General features: G+C 39.9%; 1 protein-coding gene across 6 annotated transcripts in view; it reads right to left on the bottom strand.

The window, feature by feature from the left end:
- Positions 1–17,672, bottom strand: part of LTBP1 (latent transforming growth factor beta binding protein 1) — a 417,473-nt gene that overhangs the window by 178,732 nt on the left and 221,069 nt on the right. For all 6 annotated transcript variants that reach the window (XM_024732194.1, XM_024732185.1, XM_024732205.1 and 3 more), the window contains one exon: positions 3,141–3,243. In XM_024732194.1, the coding sequence (XP_024587962.1) occupies positions 3,141–3,243 (103 nt within the window). The remainder of the gene's footprint in view (positions 1–3,140; positions 3,244–17,672) is intronic.

The raw sequence follows: 17,672 nt of genomic DNA, 5'->3' as shown, positions 1-17,672 counted from the left end.
ATATCATTGTTTCCTGCAATAAGGTGTTATTTTATTAAGACAATGAGTAACAGAAGATGGGCTGTCATCAAAATAGGATGAATGGTCAAACCACTTCGAAGACCTGAACAAGGAGTAAAAAAAAAAAAAAAGAAAGTTGCAAGTAAAATGGAAATTTTCTTTGGAAAAATTAAATTATTTTGCTCCTAACACATGCTCTTTCTTCTCACCACTAGCGAACAGCGTGAGTATTTACTAGTGGCATTCGTCTCCTCTATTACTTCCTTTCTTTGCCGTATTTCTCCTGCCGGAAAATGGTTAAAGTGAGGAATCTGGAAATGTTGGGTTAAAAGAAAAAAGAGGTTGGTACGGGGGAGTCGCCCATTCAGGCTCTTGGCCACATGTCCAGTCTTATCCCATATAACAAGGACACCTTGTAGCAGGTTACCTACAGAGACTGTGCTATCTCTGGCTGTGAATTGTTCAAAGGCAAAAGAGAGATCATATCTTGTTTAAAAATTAACAGTCATCTACCTCAAGGCAGAAAGAGCTGGACCAGATGTCTTAAATTCTTCTTCCGTTTAGAATTTGATGCTAATTTTCTTCTAAAAATGTTTAAAGGACAAGCGACTTGTTCATACCAAGTACATTTTTAATAGAGTACAGACTTTCTAATGAAATTATTTGCAGATTTAAAATTACATTCTCACAGTAAGAACTGATCAACAGTGAAAGGTCCTTCTGTATGTGGCTAAACAAAAACTTCAAAACATTAAATAACAGCCACCTGAAAACTGAATTTTGAACTACTTTGAGTGGAAAAAAAAAAGGCATGGAACACAGAACCCTAGCGTCTAAAGCCAAGGAAAGTCCGCTCTTTACCAAAACGAGTATGATTTAGATTAGTACCAACCAAGGCAAGTTTGTTAAATGACACAGGAAGAATGTGACCCTGAGTGTGTTTCTTGGGAGTGAGTCACATCGTAGGACGGCACAGAAGGAGAAAATGTCAAGATGTTAATAGTTTACTTCATTCATAATCTGCATTGCTCTTCGTGAAACAGAATCAATGTCTTCAATTTATACATTAGGCGAGCCCATATATGACCTTATTTTCATCAGCATTTAGTTAAAAGTGATAGCAACTTTGTACTTTCACATTCTACTTAAATTATCATATTAAGATATAAAACCATATAAAGCAGTGAATTTATCCCCAGATGATAAAATTCTAGATAGAAAATGATAGAAGGTCAGGAGTTAGGGATTAAAAAACAAAGCAAAACAGAAAAACACAACAGTATGATTCCCTTTACTCTTAACTTCTGTCCCTGTCTTGCAACGCTGGGATTTGGAAATAAGAGGAAAGAGAAAAAGCTAAATAAGCAAAAGATACACAGAGAAGGGGAGAAATGGAAAAGAAAAATAAGAGATAAAATGGAAAAAGTATTAGTGAATATAAATGTAGCCCCAAAACCTAGCTGTAAGAATTGGACTTCTTTCCTCAGCCCTTAGACTTAGCAGTGGGAAACATACCACCCATCACAATATTCCTGAAGACAAACTTACCCAAAAATGAAGGGAAGACATTTTTTAAAAGGCAATGCTTCTTCAACATTTTAAATATAGACTCGTTTCATGATCTGTAAGACTCCACAGCAAATGACAGAGCTGGAGTCAAACTCAGGTCTACCTAACTCTAAACTCCATGCTCTTGAAATCATACCAGATGTCCCCTAGATGTCCCTTCAGTCAGGTTGCCACAATAATTTTAGGCAGATGGATCTTTCAGTGAGGCAGGACCATCACACTCAACCCACTTGCTGGAAATTCACGTTGGTAATCATTACTGAAACTCAGAGAAAGTCCACTGGGGACAATGTCTCGGTACTGAATGTCTTTATTTACGTGGTTTTTTTCCCCCCCTATATGAAGAATTCATTAATTATCAGAAACTTTAGTAGGTGTTTCCAAAAATTATTCCTCTAAAGGAAGATAGGAGCAATTATCAAGAAAATAAGTGAAATTAACGTAGACATCAAAAGATTTAGAGAACATGTAAGTCTGAAAGACAAGGAAGAGAGACAATTTATTTAAAACAAATTATGATGGCGATGGAAGAACAGTATGTAAGACAGACCTATGGAGCAGTGATTCTAAAATGGCAGATTCTAGATTGAACAGGTTTAAAAGGCAGTTGAGAATATCAATCAAATCAACAGACGTTTAAAGAAGGGTAAATAAAACTTAGCCAATTGAAGCCAATGAGAAAATCCTTGCCGCATAAACTATTAAAAAAAACTATAAAAATCTTCAGTAACACAAAGCAAAAGATGATGAAGAGAAAAACATCACTTGCTTTCTTGGCAAAAACACGACGAATAAGAGGAAAAAAGCTCAACTTAAAACAAGTTACCTCTGGCCTTCTGAAAAGTATTAGAAAAATTGTGAAAAAAGTAATAGAAAGATGTACATCTGGATTTATTCACTTCAACAGGTTCTGAACAACAAATTTTATAGACTAAATGCATGTGGGTGTCAACAGAGATTCATGTCACGAAAATGTGATAGTTTAACAGTAGCAACTAAGAGGAAAAGGAGAAAAGCACTGTGTCCTAGTGACTGTAAGTTTCTCTTTCACAAATCGGCAATCATTCATTTCTCCATTTTAGCTTTTCCTTTCAGTGAAATTTGAAAACCTATAGTGTAATAAAAACTACAAGAGAAGTCGTGGATATTAATAAAAATTTCATTTAAGGAATGTAATTTAAGAAACAGCAACTGCTCTGACTTTTTATAGGGTTTGGAAATTTAATTATCATTTTAAAAGAGATCTTATTTTTCTTTCACCTCAGAAAACAGAGCCTACTTATAGCACATCCCCTTTCTAAAGACTTTTTTTTTTTTAAATAAGTAATCCGGCTGGACGAGGCAGCTGATAACTGTGTTTATCAGTTGCCTAATATTCAGTTGAATAAACAGAATCCATGTGAAAGCTTTCTCAGACTTGCAAGGTTTCTGAAAATGCAACTTATCACACTACGTTCTACAATTCAATACGATTTCTTTGAAGTCTAATGTTGTCTCACCATTAAAACTGTAATCATAAGGAAACAGATACGTTACATTAACCTGCAAAGGAATGATGATACATCACTTACATGGCTTCTTGGGGCATTTCTGGCATTTATGAAAGCCCCAGGAGGTACCCACGGTTCCACAGCAGTCCTCCTGCTTTGAAAGGCCAGGAAGCGCTTTGCCACACTGCAATGATGAGGTGTGAAATACAAAGGTTAATTGAATGCAGGATGCCCAGCTCCAGAGCACTGCTGTGCTTCACAGCCACATTATAAAACAGTTCCCTTGTTATTGACACAGAACGGGGCGGGGTGGGGGGGTGTGCAGGGAGACCTCTAAAACCTCAGAACAAACACCAGCACACAATACCGCACTCAAGTAAACATGCATATTTCCAAGAGCTCCTTGGCATTTTTAGGGTCTTCAGAAAACCTGTCACTGTTCAGAGCGCTTTATAAAATTTAACTTTCCAATGTCATGTTTTCCTTAGTAAGAACCTCAAAACTTAAAAGATAAACTTTTTATAGATAACTAATAAGAACCTACTGTATAGTACAGGGAACTCTATTCAATACTCTGTAATGTTCTCTATGGAAACAGAATCTAAAAAAGAGTGGATATGTGTATATGTATAACTGACTCACTTTGCTGTACAGCAGAAACTAACACAACATTGTAATCAACTATACTCTGATTAAAAAATTAATTTTAAAAATTTTTTAAAAATTAATAAAAGATAAACTTTAAAAATTTGAGGTTTAATTGTCTGTTGAAATCTCTGCCGTGGACACTCAGGGAACAGGGCCGTAAGGGTGAGGCAGGTACAGAGACCTTGAGAATGTGGCACAGATCCCACCTAAAGAGGCCATTGGTCCTCCTGTAACACCAAGGCCTGGGCAGGGACAGGATATGATCACGGGCTGAGCCAGATCAGCTCTGGACAAAAGGCTCCAGGCATCCTGACCCAGGGAAGTCAGCCCAGCTAGGAAGGTGCTGGCAGGTTTAAGTCAGGCCAGCAGGCAGAAGAGCCAGGCGCAGAGGCCACCTGAGCAACACGAGTTGACAGATGTGAAGATCCATCTCACCTTGTGGTCAACCAAGGTCAGAAAAGGCTGAGAGGCAGGATCCTAAAGTCAGACCAACTCAGTGGGGTTGGGAAGGCTCTAGGACAACAGATTCTGCTCTGTGTACGGATTTGGAGGCCAGCTGTGCAGGAAGGGCCACCTGACTCTTCATCCCTATTGTGCAGGCTAAGCCCACGCCCCAGATCTAAGGGGTCCCTCTGCCTTCCTCTGCCTCAGTCTCTGTAAGATTCTCCAAATGGTTTCCAGAGTCATCCTTCCAAAGACCAGTCTGATCACATCACTCTGATTGAAAACCTTCAGCGACTCTCCACTGTCTGCAGACTGCAATCTCCCTAGCGTGATACATGGGACCTTCCTGTTCTCACCTTAGACAATCTTTCTCTCTGTCCCCTTCCACCTCCCTACATCCATTCTTCAGGCACACCAAAGGACTCCTTATCTTCTGTACAAACTGTCTTTCCAAAAGTTTCTCCTCTCTGGAACGCCCTTCCTTCTTCTTTTGCCTTGAGAAACTTTCTTTATCCCTTAATCCCCAGCCCTGCAGAACCCTCACCACAAAGCCTCCTCTCTCCTCAATTTCAGCAAGTTCCTCCAACCATCCCCTCTACTCCGGGGCACTTTCTACACAATTCCACTGCTTCCACTACGCATTTTAATTAAACACACAGATGTAGCTTATTTATATCCCAATACACAGTACACATTGCAAATAAACGCTCAATAAATGTGGAAGAAAGGAGCAAACAACCTGAGGAACTAGGAAACCAACAAACTAGTTGCCATCCACTCAAGCAAGCAGTGGTTCTGGGAAAAACCATGGAAATTAGTAAACTCGCCCAGGCTAGCAAGCAGAACTCAGGGACAAAAAGCTGGGGCAGGTGGTGACTCGAAGAAGGGCAGCAGTGAGTAGACACCAGTCACCTGGCAGGCCTCCAGGGACAGTGCTGCTTTCCCACCAGGTCTACCCATGCAGCATTCCCAACGAGGCTCTAAGTAACTACATGTCCCAATTGTAAAACAAAATGAGAGAAGGCTCAGCTCAGCTAATGAAGTTTTTGTTACATCATAGCTTTGAATTCCTTAGGTTTTTGTGGTTTTTAATGATTTCAACAGGATGTTGTATGCTCTCCAAAAACAGCGTACGATAAGCAGGAGGAGGGGAGGGGGGAAAGGGGAAGGGAGTGTGAACACTTGTACAAAATGGAGAACCTGAGGGAAGAAGAGCACACACTGGCTGGATTGAGGTAGTTCCCAGACTCCTTTACCTTAATCACAGAAGGCTTAAATCTGAAATATGAAGCACGGAAGAAAGAACAGTGCTCCAGGCATAAGACTGGAAACAAAATGATTATGTTAAGAACACAGAAGGGCTTCCCTGGTGGCATAATGGTTGAGAGTCCACCTGCCGATGCACGGGACACGGGTTCGTGCCCCAGTCTCGGAGGATCCCACATGCCGCAGAGCGACTGGGCCTGTGAACCATGGCCGCTGAGGCTGCGCGTCCGGAGCCTGTGCTCCGCAATGAGAGAGGCCACAACAGTGAGAGGCCAGAGGTGTCTACTGTTGCAGTCCACTGCCAAAATTTGCTTATGGTTTATTTCCAGTTGTATCAGTCAGACTGACATAAGACACCAGTGCACATCCCATGTAGTCCATTCTTGTCACAGACTCTCTAGGTTCTTCCTTTCACCAAGCAAAACTCTCAACACTCGCCGATTTTATATGCTCTAAATTTTAGTAGCAGTTAAAATCCAATTTTCACCTTGGATTCCGAGAATGTTTTATTTGGGAAGGCAAAAATAAATCATTTTTCCTGACCAGGCCTCCAAAAATGTACAAGGTTTTCATTACAGGATTCAGGCCGCTTTATCCCATGGCCTTGTTTTGCGGGTCCACCTCCAAGAGCAGCACAAGCCATCCAAATCGATTAAATAAATGGCAGCGTAGGTGGTACCATGACACTGTGTGTTCTTCTCAAAACTGGGTCTGCACAGTATGAGGACAGACTGCAAGGGATGAAACCAGGCTTATAACAAGGCACAAGGTTTCATGTACGCCCCTTTAGTTATTTAACAATGCAGAGACTTCAACGTGTAGCTAGAAACTCCACCTGAGATGTCTTTGTGGCCAGATGAGGGCTCTCACACAAGAGACTACTCAGCACCACTACGTCTTACCTGGATGCAGGAAGCATCTAGAGTAAAAGAAGGCAGAGAAAGAATCTCCCCTCCACACCAAAAGGCCACATTGGAGACAACCACATTGAAAAGGACGTTAGAATCCGGGATGACCTTCTCTCAGAATGGAAGATTCTACTTCTCCATGAGACATTATCACATGGACACAGGCTGACTCTATTGAACCACATTTTTATTCCCAGATTAAAGTGATTTTTACAACTTAAAAATACAAACGAGAGAGGGCAGATAGCAGAATTACACTACATAATGATCAAGGGATCAATCCAAGAAAAAGATATAACAATTATAAATATATATGCCCCCAACATAGGAGCACTTCAATACATAAGGCAACTGCTAACAGCTGTAAAAGAGGAAATCGACAGTAACACAATAATAGTGGGGGACTTTAACACCTCAATTACACCTATGGACAGATCTCCAAAATGAAAATAAATAAGGAAACAGAAGCTTTAAATGACACAATAGACCAGATAGATTTAGTTGATATTTATAGGACATTCAATTCAAAAACAGCAGATTACACTTTCTTCTCAAGTTTGCACGGAACATTCTCCAGGAGAGATCACATCTTGGGTCATAAATCAAGCCTCAGTAAATTGAAGAAACTTGAAATCATATCAAGCATCTTTTCTGACCACAACGCTATGAGATTAGAAATGAATTACAGGGGAAAAAACATAAAACACACAAACACATGGAGGCTAAACACTACGTTACTAAATAACCAAGATATCACTGAAGAAATCAAAGAGAAAATAAAAAATACCTGGAGACAAATGACAATGAAAACAAGACAATCCAAAACCTATGGGATGCAGCAAAAGCAGTTCTAAGGGGGAAGTTTATAGCTATACAAGCCTACCTTAAGAAACAAGAAAAATCTCAAATAAACAATCTAACCTTACACCTAAAGGAACTAGAGAAAGAAGAACAAACAAAACTCAAAGTTAGCAGAAGAAATCATAAAGATCAGAGCAGAAATAAATGAAATAGAAACAAAGAAAACAATAGCAAAGATCAGTAAAACTAAAAGCTGGTTCTTTGAGAAGATAAACAGAATTGATAAACCATTAGCAAGACTCATCAAGAAAAAGAGGGAGAGGACTCAAGTCAATAAAATTAGAAATGAAAAAGGAGAAGTTACAACAGACACTGCAGAAATACAAAGCATCCTAAGAAACTACTACCAGCAAGTCTATGCAAATGAAATGGACAACCTGGAAGAAATGGCCAAATTCTTAGAAAGGTATAGCCTTCCAAGACTGAACCAGGAAGAAATAGAATATATGAACAATCCAATCACAAGTAATGAAATTGTGATTAAAAATCTTCCAGCAAACAAAAGTCCAGGACCAGATGGCTTCACAGGCGAATTCTATCAAACATCTAGAGAAGAGCTAACACCCACCCTTCTCAAACTCTTCCAAAAAATTGCAGAGGAAGGAACACTCCCAAACTCATTCTACGAGGCCACCATCACCCTTTTTAGACTCCCTGACTTCAGACTATACTACAAAGCTACAGTAATCAAGACAATATGGTAGTGGCACAAAAACAGAAACATAGATCAATGGAACAAGATCGAAAGCCTAGATGTAAACCCAGGCACCTACAGTCAACTAATCTATGACAGTGTAGGCAAGGATATACAATGGAGAAAAGACAGTCTCTTTAACAAGTGGTGCTGGGAAAACTGGACAGCTACATGTAAAAGAATGAAATCAGAACACTCCCTCACACCATACACAAAAATAAACTCAAAATGGATTAGAGACCTAAATGTAAGACCAGCCACTATAAAACTCCTAGAGTAAAACATAGGAAGAACACTCTTTGACATAAATCACAGCAAGATCTTTTTTGACCCACCTCCTAGAGTAAAGGAAATAAAAACAAAAATAAACAAATGGGACCTAATGAAACTTAGAAGCTTTTGCACAGCAAAGGAAACCATAAAGACGAAAAGACAACCCTCAGAATGCAAGAAAACATTTGCAGATGAATCAACGGACAAAGGATTAGTCTCCAAAATATATAAACAGCTCATGCAGCTCAATATTAAAGAAACAAACAACCCAATCCAAAAATGGGCAGAAGACTAAATAGACATTTCTCCAAAGAAGACATACAGATGGCCAAGAGGCACATGAAAAGCTGCTCAACATCACTAATTATTAGAGAAATGCAAATCAAAAGTACAATAAGGTATCATCTCACACCAGTTAGAATGGGCTTCATCAGAAAATCTACAGACAGCAAATGCTGGAGAGGGTATGGAGAAAATGGAACCTCTTGCATTGTTGGTGTGAATGTAAACTGATATAGCCACTATGGAGAACAGTATGGAGGTTCCTTTTAAAACTAAAAATAGAATTACCATATGATCCAGCAATCCCACTACTGGGCATATACCCTGAGAAAACCATAATTCAGAAAGACACATGCAGTCCAATGTTCATTGCAGCCCTATTTACAATATCCAATAGCCAGGTCATGGAAGCAACCTAAATGCCCGTCGACAGATGAATGGATAAAGAAGGTGTGGCACATATATACAATGGAATATTACTCAGCCACGAAAAGGAACGAAATTGGGTCATTTTTAGAGATGTGGATGCATCTAGAGACTGTCACACAGAGTGAAGTAAGTCAGAAAGAGAAAAACAAATATCGTATATTAACGCATATATGTGGAACCTAAAAAAATGGTACAGGTGAACCGGTTTGCAGCGCAGAAATTGAGAAACAGATGTAGAGCACAAACATATGGACACCAAGCGGGGAAAGCAGTGGGAGGGTGGGGGGGTGATGAACTGGGAGATTGGGATTGACATGTATACCCTGATGTGTATAAAACTGATGACTAATAAGAACCTGCTGTATAATAAAATAAATAAAATAAAATGCAAAATTTTTAAAAACAAAAGAAACAAACAAAAAAAATACAAATGAATTTCTCCTATGTGAATCACTCACCACATTTTCAGAGAAAGCCTGTCTCTCATTGCAAGGCATATCTTATTAGAAATCCAGGAGAAATGTGCCAACTTTATAACCCAATATTTAGCTATTTCAAGTCAGAAAGAAAAATCTATCCTGTCCGTCGATCAATGTGATAAAGCTCCTCAAAAAATTCCCACAACCTCTGGCTGCAGATAGGGGACACTCTAACCCCACATGTCCCTTCTAGGATTCAGCAAATGTATGACCCACCTAGAGTTGTCCAAACAGAACAAGGAAGGTTCTGGCAACCGGGTCCTGTGAGTATCAACTGAAGAAAGTAGAGATAATAAGACAGATGGCAGAGTTCAGATATGTTAAACAAACTTGTTGTTTGAAGTTAGCTGCATGGTGAAGGTATTAGCAGGACTAAAGGCTGCAAATCACAGGAAGAAAGGATTATGGAAGAGGTCAATATCTTTCCTGGGAATGGAGGCTGGAGGACCATCTCTCAGGAATGCTCAGGGTATGAAGTAGATGACTCTTAGGGTTTCTGCCAGGTCTAGGGTTCCATGCTCAGTATACACTGACAGGTTGCATTACTTGATTTAGGAAATGCAAATTACTACACACTAGAGAAACCCCAAGTACTTCTGTTGTTCTCACATCTCTACAGGACTGTGTCTGGGCAGACGCATTCCTACCCATCTCCTGTGTCTCACACCTCGTCCCTCAAATCAACATCACCAGAGATGCTCACCTCAGCCTGAGAGGTGAGGACTTATGCAAACTAGAGAGAAAAGAACAAATAGAGCTACTCCAAGTCCTAATCACCATGATTCTTAGAAGATTGGGGGCATGAAAATAACCCGACCTTTCCTATCTGCATACCTGTATTAGCACTATATATCAGAAGGTAAGACTATCTAAAAATCATTACAATTACTCCATGAATGTTCATGGTTTGACTTCTGCAACAAAAAATTATTGCAATCAATGGTGTAAAAGCCTTTGTTAAACATTGTTAAGAATTAACAGACTGCAAGATACTGTACTCTTCTAAATCTTGACCTGACTGAGAACACTTATCTGGAGACTTACCTGAAAAACTTACCTCGCAAATCCTCAGTTTTAACATACCACTTTCCTGATACTCAAAATAAAGCTGTGATGACAACTGGTTTTAGATCTCCCTATAAATATATAAGCTGGAATGATACGTTTCCAACTTATCATGGCTTATATTTCTTGTCAATTAAAATCTCACCACTGGAGCTGCTTCAGAGATGAACAATCGCTTGAAGAGACTGTAATAAACATTGGAGTGTAGTTTCAAGAGATTCAATTTCCATACCTTAAGATTACTGGTACCTATAATATCCTCATTTCAAGAATGTTTGCTACACTGGGCCAGTGGATCTTCTCCAAGGAAGATTCGGCCTTGGGGAGAAGGAAGGAGTACTGGATTGGAATCATTACAGCTGGATCTAAACCCCAGCTCTCTCTGATGAGATGTTCCACAGAGTATCCAGCCTCTCCTGACCAGTACTGAGACAATAGGACAGTAATCCCAACTTCAAAGGATTGTGGTGAGATCAAATGATGCATGTCCAAGCATGGTTGACCTTGCCCCATCAGCCCCTGTGCAGGGACTAAAAGAAGGTGATCTGTTGGGGTGTGTTCTGCACCAGGACATAGTGTTTGGTAAGCAGAGCATGGGCTGGATCTGCACCGTCCTCCTCAGCTTATACCTTGTGTGGGTGCAACCTAGCAAGTGGTACAGTGCTGGCCAATTTGTTAGGCTCTCAGGATACATTTCTTAAAAGGGTTCAGATATTTCAGTAGTAGAAGGGTCACTTCATGGAGATGGCCACCATGACAAGGACCCACTACTTAAGACATTTAAAAATGTTAATAGTGAAGTACTCTTACAAATTATCCTTATCACATGTATGTAGCTCACTTTATTTTGTTATCAGGAACCATTATACACTGAAGTATAAAATACTTTGAGTTTGAATAAAGAACATTTTCTCAAAGAGATTAAGGCGCTAGAACCAAAGAAACAAATAAACAGAACCTAAAATGTTAAAGGAATACAGATTTTTAAAATGCTCCTAGAGATTGCACCAGAGTAAAACATGAAAGAAGATAGGCTGATGCATTGCAACTCTTTCTTGCAAGAGTATGCAGAGCTGTGTTTAGGCAAGAACTGAAACAAGGCAGTGACTCAACGGCTGGACTGGGGAGAGAGATTCCAAAGGGATGGAGCAGCTTTAACTAAGCCCAATACCTAATACAACTGGAAGAGACCCCAGGGCGAGGGTGGGGGAAGGACAGAGGAAGGCAGGCCAAATGCAAAGGAACAGCAAGCCGGTGGGGAAAGTCAGAGAATGAGGTGGAGCTAAGCCATGGAGAATTCTCCCAATGTGGGAGTCAATCTGTAGCTGGATATCAAAATTAATCAGGAGACAGGGAAAAGCAAAGGTAACCATTCCTTTCCCCAAAAGTTTTGGATTGCTTCCAGTGAGATATCTGACATCTTTGAAGCAGTGTGGCAAACATGGAAATATTGATAAAGAGGAGGAAGAAGAGGAAGAAAAGAGTATGTTTTTATAAAAGTATAGTATTCTACATCTGGTACTTCCCCTCAAAAGTAAGTAAGAATTATCGGGATAGAGTACATCATTCATGGGGGGAAAAAGGGAAGAAATTATATTTAAGGTCAACATGATCAGTAACAGAGGACCAAAATATAAAATTGGATAATTATTAAAGGCCCGTTAGCTATACTTCTCCTCACATGACTAGCAGAAGGGGGTTTTTAAGTTCACCACAAATGATCTCTTTCCCAACAAATGCTGTCCCAGTAAGAGAGGTCCCAACACAAAACAAACTCCCAGGCATCTCCATGTTTGGCAGAATTAGTGCTTTATGACTGTGAAATTGACCTTCCCACACAATTCTACCCCGTGGGTCCAGTGAAAAGCAGTGTAAAGATGACCCGTAACTGAATAAATGACAGGAGCATAGTCTGTGAAGTTGGACAAACGTGGGTCCAAATCCTCACTTTACCCATCATCACCTACATGGCCATGGGCAAAACTCTCAACCTCTCTCTGCCTATTTTCTCTATAAAATGGGACTAAAAATGTCCATTTTCACAGAGCTCTCAAAACTTAGACAATACACAGAGGCAGATTCTACGTGAGACAGCCACATGTCCAGACAGGCATGGCTCACAGTCAATATTAGACCCCTTCCTCTGGGCCCCTCATTTAAAAATCCAGGCTTATTTAACAAATGACAAAGTAATCTAACAGTTACTCAATATAATACAGTGTCCCAGATTCAACTTACAGAGAAAAGATGTATAAAAAAAAATAATAAGTTAGCTCTAGATATTTAAGAAGAAACACGATATTCTTAAGATTTTGCTAAAAATGTTCAGGTTTTCACAAAAGTGCTCTGACCGGTAGAAAATGGTCAGGGAGTAAATGCTGTGGAGAGTTTGCGATTATCTGGATTTCATTTTTATTCTACTCAATAAGGACAACATGGTATCACAATAAGTCAACCAGTTAATATCAATGTTCAAGCAGCAGATGATTTCACTTTGGGGACATCAAGATCCTTCTTGTCACATGCCATGTCTTGGTGCCAGAGGACCAAGACCATGAAGCCAAAATAGTGAAGCCTACTCTGCACTTACTCCCAAGCATACATGGTGCAATCACAAGACACCGCAGAACATGGAACTCCCTAAAACATGTCCCAGCGAATGTATCTGTTCTTTCACGTTCAGCTAGTATTATGGACTGAATGTTGGTGTGCCCCTCCATGCAAATTCACATCTAACCCCTAACAGGATGATATTAGGAGGTAAGACCTTTGGGAGGTAATTAGGTTTAGATGAGGTCATGAGGGTGGAGCCCTTGTGATAGGATTAGTGTCCTTAGAAGGAGAGGAAGACAGACCAGAGCCCTTTCTCTCTCTGCCATCTGAAGACAGTGACAAGGTGGCCATCTACAAACCAGGAAGAGAGCCCGACCAGGAACTGAATCTCTCAACATCTTGATCTTAGACTTCCAATCTCCAGAACTATGAGAATAAATTTTGGTTGTTTCAGCCTCCCAGTCTGTAGTATTTTTTATGGCAGCCCAAGCTGACTTATACAGACAGCAATGGTTTCTTGTGAATCCTCCACACCCAGGAGAAATGACCTAAGAGCCTGGATGGAACAGTAGAAACAATATTGGAGTAGGAAGCAGAAAGCCTCAGTCTTGGCCCTTACCTACCATAAACTCAAAACAAGACGTGAAGCAAATTTATTTATCTCTGGACTTTAGCTTCCTCACCAATCAAATTTTAAGGATAGACTAATTGCAAATATTCGTTGATGCACCTAGATTCTATGATTTTATGAAGACTCTAGAGCAGGGGTGAGGGTAACCTGTGAAGCTCCATGTTCCTTAAATGTTCCCTGCCTGCCAGGTTGATACACTATATTCCCTGCTGCCACATGCTTCCTAGTCCTAACATCATACCATGACCTGGACCAACTTGATCAGTGATGACCAGAATGGGCCTCCTCTTCTGGACCCTGCTTCATACCCTCTCCCTTTCCTGCTAGTCACTATTCGCACAAAAAAGGCAGCTCTTTCTAAAAACAGTCACGGCTTTTAAATGGCTCCTTTCTAAATTATAAGAATTATAATGAATAGATGATTATCAATAGGCGAAATATCAGAAATTATTCAAGACAGTCATGGAGACACAGATTTTCCATGCCCTGAGCGATGACTCATTTTAAAGTCACATTATGGTTGATCAACCCACTCTGCACAGGTGTCCCATAAATTATTCCAAGTGTGCAACTGCCATGCTCACCTCTACCCCCACCCAGAAGCACCTTATTCCAATGTTCTGGCACAAAGCCTTGAGGTATTCTGGCAAACAGAAGCTACACCCTCAGTTCTATGAATCTGGTTGAGGAATGTGAATCCCATTTTTTGAAAATCTGGGATTTCTCATAAAAACCAGAACCAGGACCCTCATGGGGAAAGTTCTCCCTGTATGTAATGTAACAATTAATCCAAACTTCTGTCACAGGGCCTCTTTGTTTCTATTAATCTTTTCGCTGTGATATAAACACATCTCCACTTTGGCAAAATGACTTCTGCCCATCTTCCGAGCAAAACAGTCCTCCAGCCTGTGGACCAACTATGGCTCCAAATCAAACTAGAAAACCTCATGAGAACTCTTCAGCATCCATATACCAGAACATTAAATATGTTCATGTCTATGTGCCAATGAGAAAAAGGGTCCAAATCTCTGAACCCTATCACTAACGTAACTATAGCAACATATTTGATCAACTTGTTCTAAACGCCTGTTGTCATAAAGGAGAATATTGTACGATGGAGCACTGGCAGGGTAACAGGCATTGTCTCATAAGAAGAAGAGGAAAACGCTTAAATACTTCCAGATTTTCTAAAAGAACTTGTAAAAAATTTGCTTTGGCTTGAGCAGAACATTCTTTACAGGCAAGATTTTTTTTGTTGTTTTTGTTTTGTTTTTTTAAAGTCCACCCAGCTTTCTTTTATTAGAGTAATTAAAACAATGTTAGGCATGTGGTGTATCTGATACAACCATAATCCTCTGATATTTCAGGGTATTGATTTTACAAAGTATCTACTGTGACTAGGGCATTAACTGTTGGAAATGTATCCACATTGATTTCTGACAGTGTATTTGTTTAAAGCCTGCTGAAGCCAAACCATGGGCTTCAAGGAATTCCGGACAACTACTTTAGTTTTATGAAACAGTATTTTTAAAGTTACACTAAGGCAAAAATGGTTTTAAAGTAACATAAAAGGAGAAAAAATTCTTAAGCATGAAACGTATGATTCTACTTGACATCTTTTCTAAATAAACGATCAAATTTGGGCTGCCTATTTTCTCCACCTCTACAATGATTTGAGTATTTCAACAGTCAAGTCTAGCAAGCTATGATGTATGTGTCTTGCTATTCTTAAATTGCAAAAAGAATTATGTTTTTTCATGATTATATCCCAACATAATTCCTGTTAGCCTTTCCTTGCAGCAAAACACAAATAACACCATAAATCCTAGTACTAGATGGTACAAACATGAAATTTATCCAAACTTCCATTACCAAGGATATTTCCTTTATAAAGTTAGACTCAAGATGAGGGAGGAAATAAAGACAGGCATGTAGGCATGGCATGGTTATTACTACAGCAATCAGATCACTCACAAATGATGAACATAAGGCCTATTCTCCCCAGTGCTTATTTCTAGAATTGTATTGAGAGAAATTCTTTCTATGAAGCTTCATTGTTTGTCAGTTTCATTTTTGTTTACATAGAGATACTGAAAGGAACAAAAACCCATTTGAGGCCTCATAACACTATGTCAGCTGTAACATGTGCCTCACTTGGTTAAGCTTTCAGTTTTTCGGTATCTCATCCAAGTACACAGAACTCAAAACTCATAATTACCTGTGGTTTGGTCACAAGTAGTATAGAAAAACTGAATGCCACAAGCCATATTAATAAGTTTCTTTAATTCCCTGGGAGCAGGGAACCATGTCTGTCTTGACCACTGCTCTGCCACTTGTGGTGGGAACATTTACTGCTCACCAAAGAACCACTTGCTTCCCCACATGCTCTGGTCCCTTACTGTTAGTCAGCTTGGGCTGCCATTACGAAACTCCAGAGACAGGGTGGCTTCAATAACATTTATTTTCTCTCCCAGTTCTGGAGTGTCAAAAACCAAAATCAAGGTGCTAGCATGGCCAGTTCTGGTGAGGACTCTCTTCCTGGCTTATAAGAGGCTGCCATCTTGCTATGTCCTCACATGAAGAGAGGGAGCTCTCTGGTATCTCTTATTACAAGAACACTAATCCTATCGTATCAGGGCCCCACCCTTATGACTTTATTTAATCTTAATTACTTCCTTACAGACTATCTCCAATTACAGTCACATTGGGGGTTAAGACTTCTCTTGCTGTCAGAATTGAGAGGTCATGTATTCCATATAGCACAGCAGTAACATGGTGGAAACCACCAACAGCCTGAGTCCCTGAGAGATGTGTAGCACAGAGCCCCCCTGCTCACCTGTTAGACATATAGTGCATACAAAGTGTAAGCTTCTGTAATGTTTATTACTGCAGCAGAACCTAGCCTACACTGACTAATACTAATATACTTACTGACGACTCACCTGTGCCCAGTACTGAGCTCAGTCTGTAAGTGGCCCTGTCCTCATGCAAAGCACAAGCTTGTGGGGAAGAGAAGAGAGGCACAAGATCATCAACTTTAAAACAACTAAATTCAAAATGGTCTGATTGGATTCTACATGCAGTAAAAGGTCGGGAGGAGAGAGCAATGTGCACTGAAGGATTGAAATGCTTTTTAGAGGAGCAAACACTTGAGTCTCTGAAGTCGGGGTGGATTTGAAAGATCTTTCTAGGTACTGACTGTATTCGAGGTTTGTACAGTTTGCTTTGTCCACAGATCCTGTGCATATGTAAGTATCAGTGGCGTCTAAGATTGCAGAAAAGAAGAGAGACATCAAAATCATCACAGTCAGAGGACTGCATGACTAAAAGAGGCCTTGGTAGTCTTCTCAGCCAAACCAGTTATTTGAAAAATAAAGAAACCAAGGGCCAGAGATATGGTGAGTTTGCCAAAGTGGAAAAAGAGCTATTATTTGGAAATACCAACACAAGCTAGTCCCCTTACCTCTCTGAGCCTCAAGTTTCACTTAAGTAAATGGGAGACAAGAATACCTACTTTTCCTTGTTATGAGGTTGTTTTGAAGGTCAGGTAAGGCCATACATGTGAATGTTCACTATCAACTATTTTATAAAAATACACGGCCTTACTAAGATGCCTGCCCCAAAGCCACAGAGCCGTCAGACCATTTTCTCAACTCCATCAAAGCCTGCACACTCTAAGCCAGTCCTCTCCAAAGTGTCATCTTGAAAGCACTGCTGTCTTTGTTCAAAATATTTATAACTCCTCTGTCCGGATTTCAGAATTCTCTTCAGGGCTGAATACATGTTATTTTAAATGCCCTCAATGGTGGTATTCAGCCCACGAGAGGCTGAACTGAGCATCAGAAGCTTTCGGATTCACTGAGAATACATTAAATGGGTGAGCTGCAGAAAATCGAAGGCTAGTTTTCATGTGCAGCTTGTTAACCGGTTCTGAAACACTTCCTTCAAAACCAGTTTCCAAACTACACAACAGCAGTATCACTAGAGTAAATGCACAAGTCTCAAAGAGAGATCTTGTTGAAACAATATCCAATTTCATATATAAATTCTTTTTTTTTTTTTTTTTTTTTTTTTTTTTTT

The sequence above is a fragment of the Neophocaena asiaeorientalis genome, unplaced genomic scaffold (genome assembly GCF_003031525.2).
Source record: "Neophocaena asiaeorientalis asiaeorientalis breed wild unplaced genomic scaffold, Neophocaena_asiaeorientalis_V1.1 scaffold18, whole genome shotgun sequence".
NCBI lineage: Eukaryota > Metazoa > Chordata > Mammalia > Artiodactyla > Phocoenidae > Neophocaena > Neophocaena asiaeorientalis.
The sequence above is the reverse complement of the archived record's forward strand: the minus strand, read 5'-3'. Positions and strand labels throughout refer to the sequence as shown.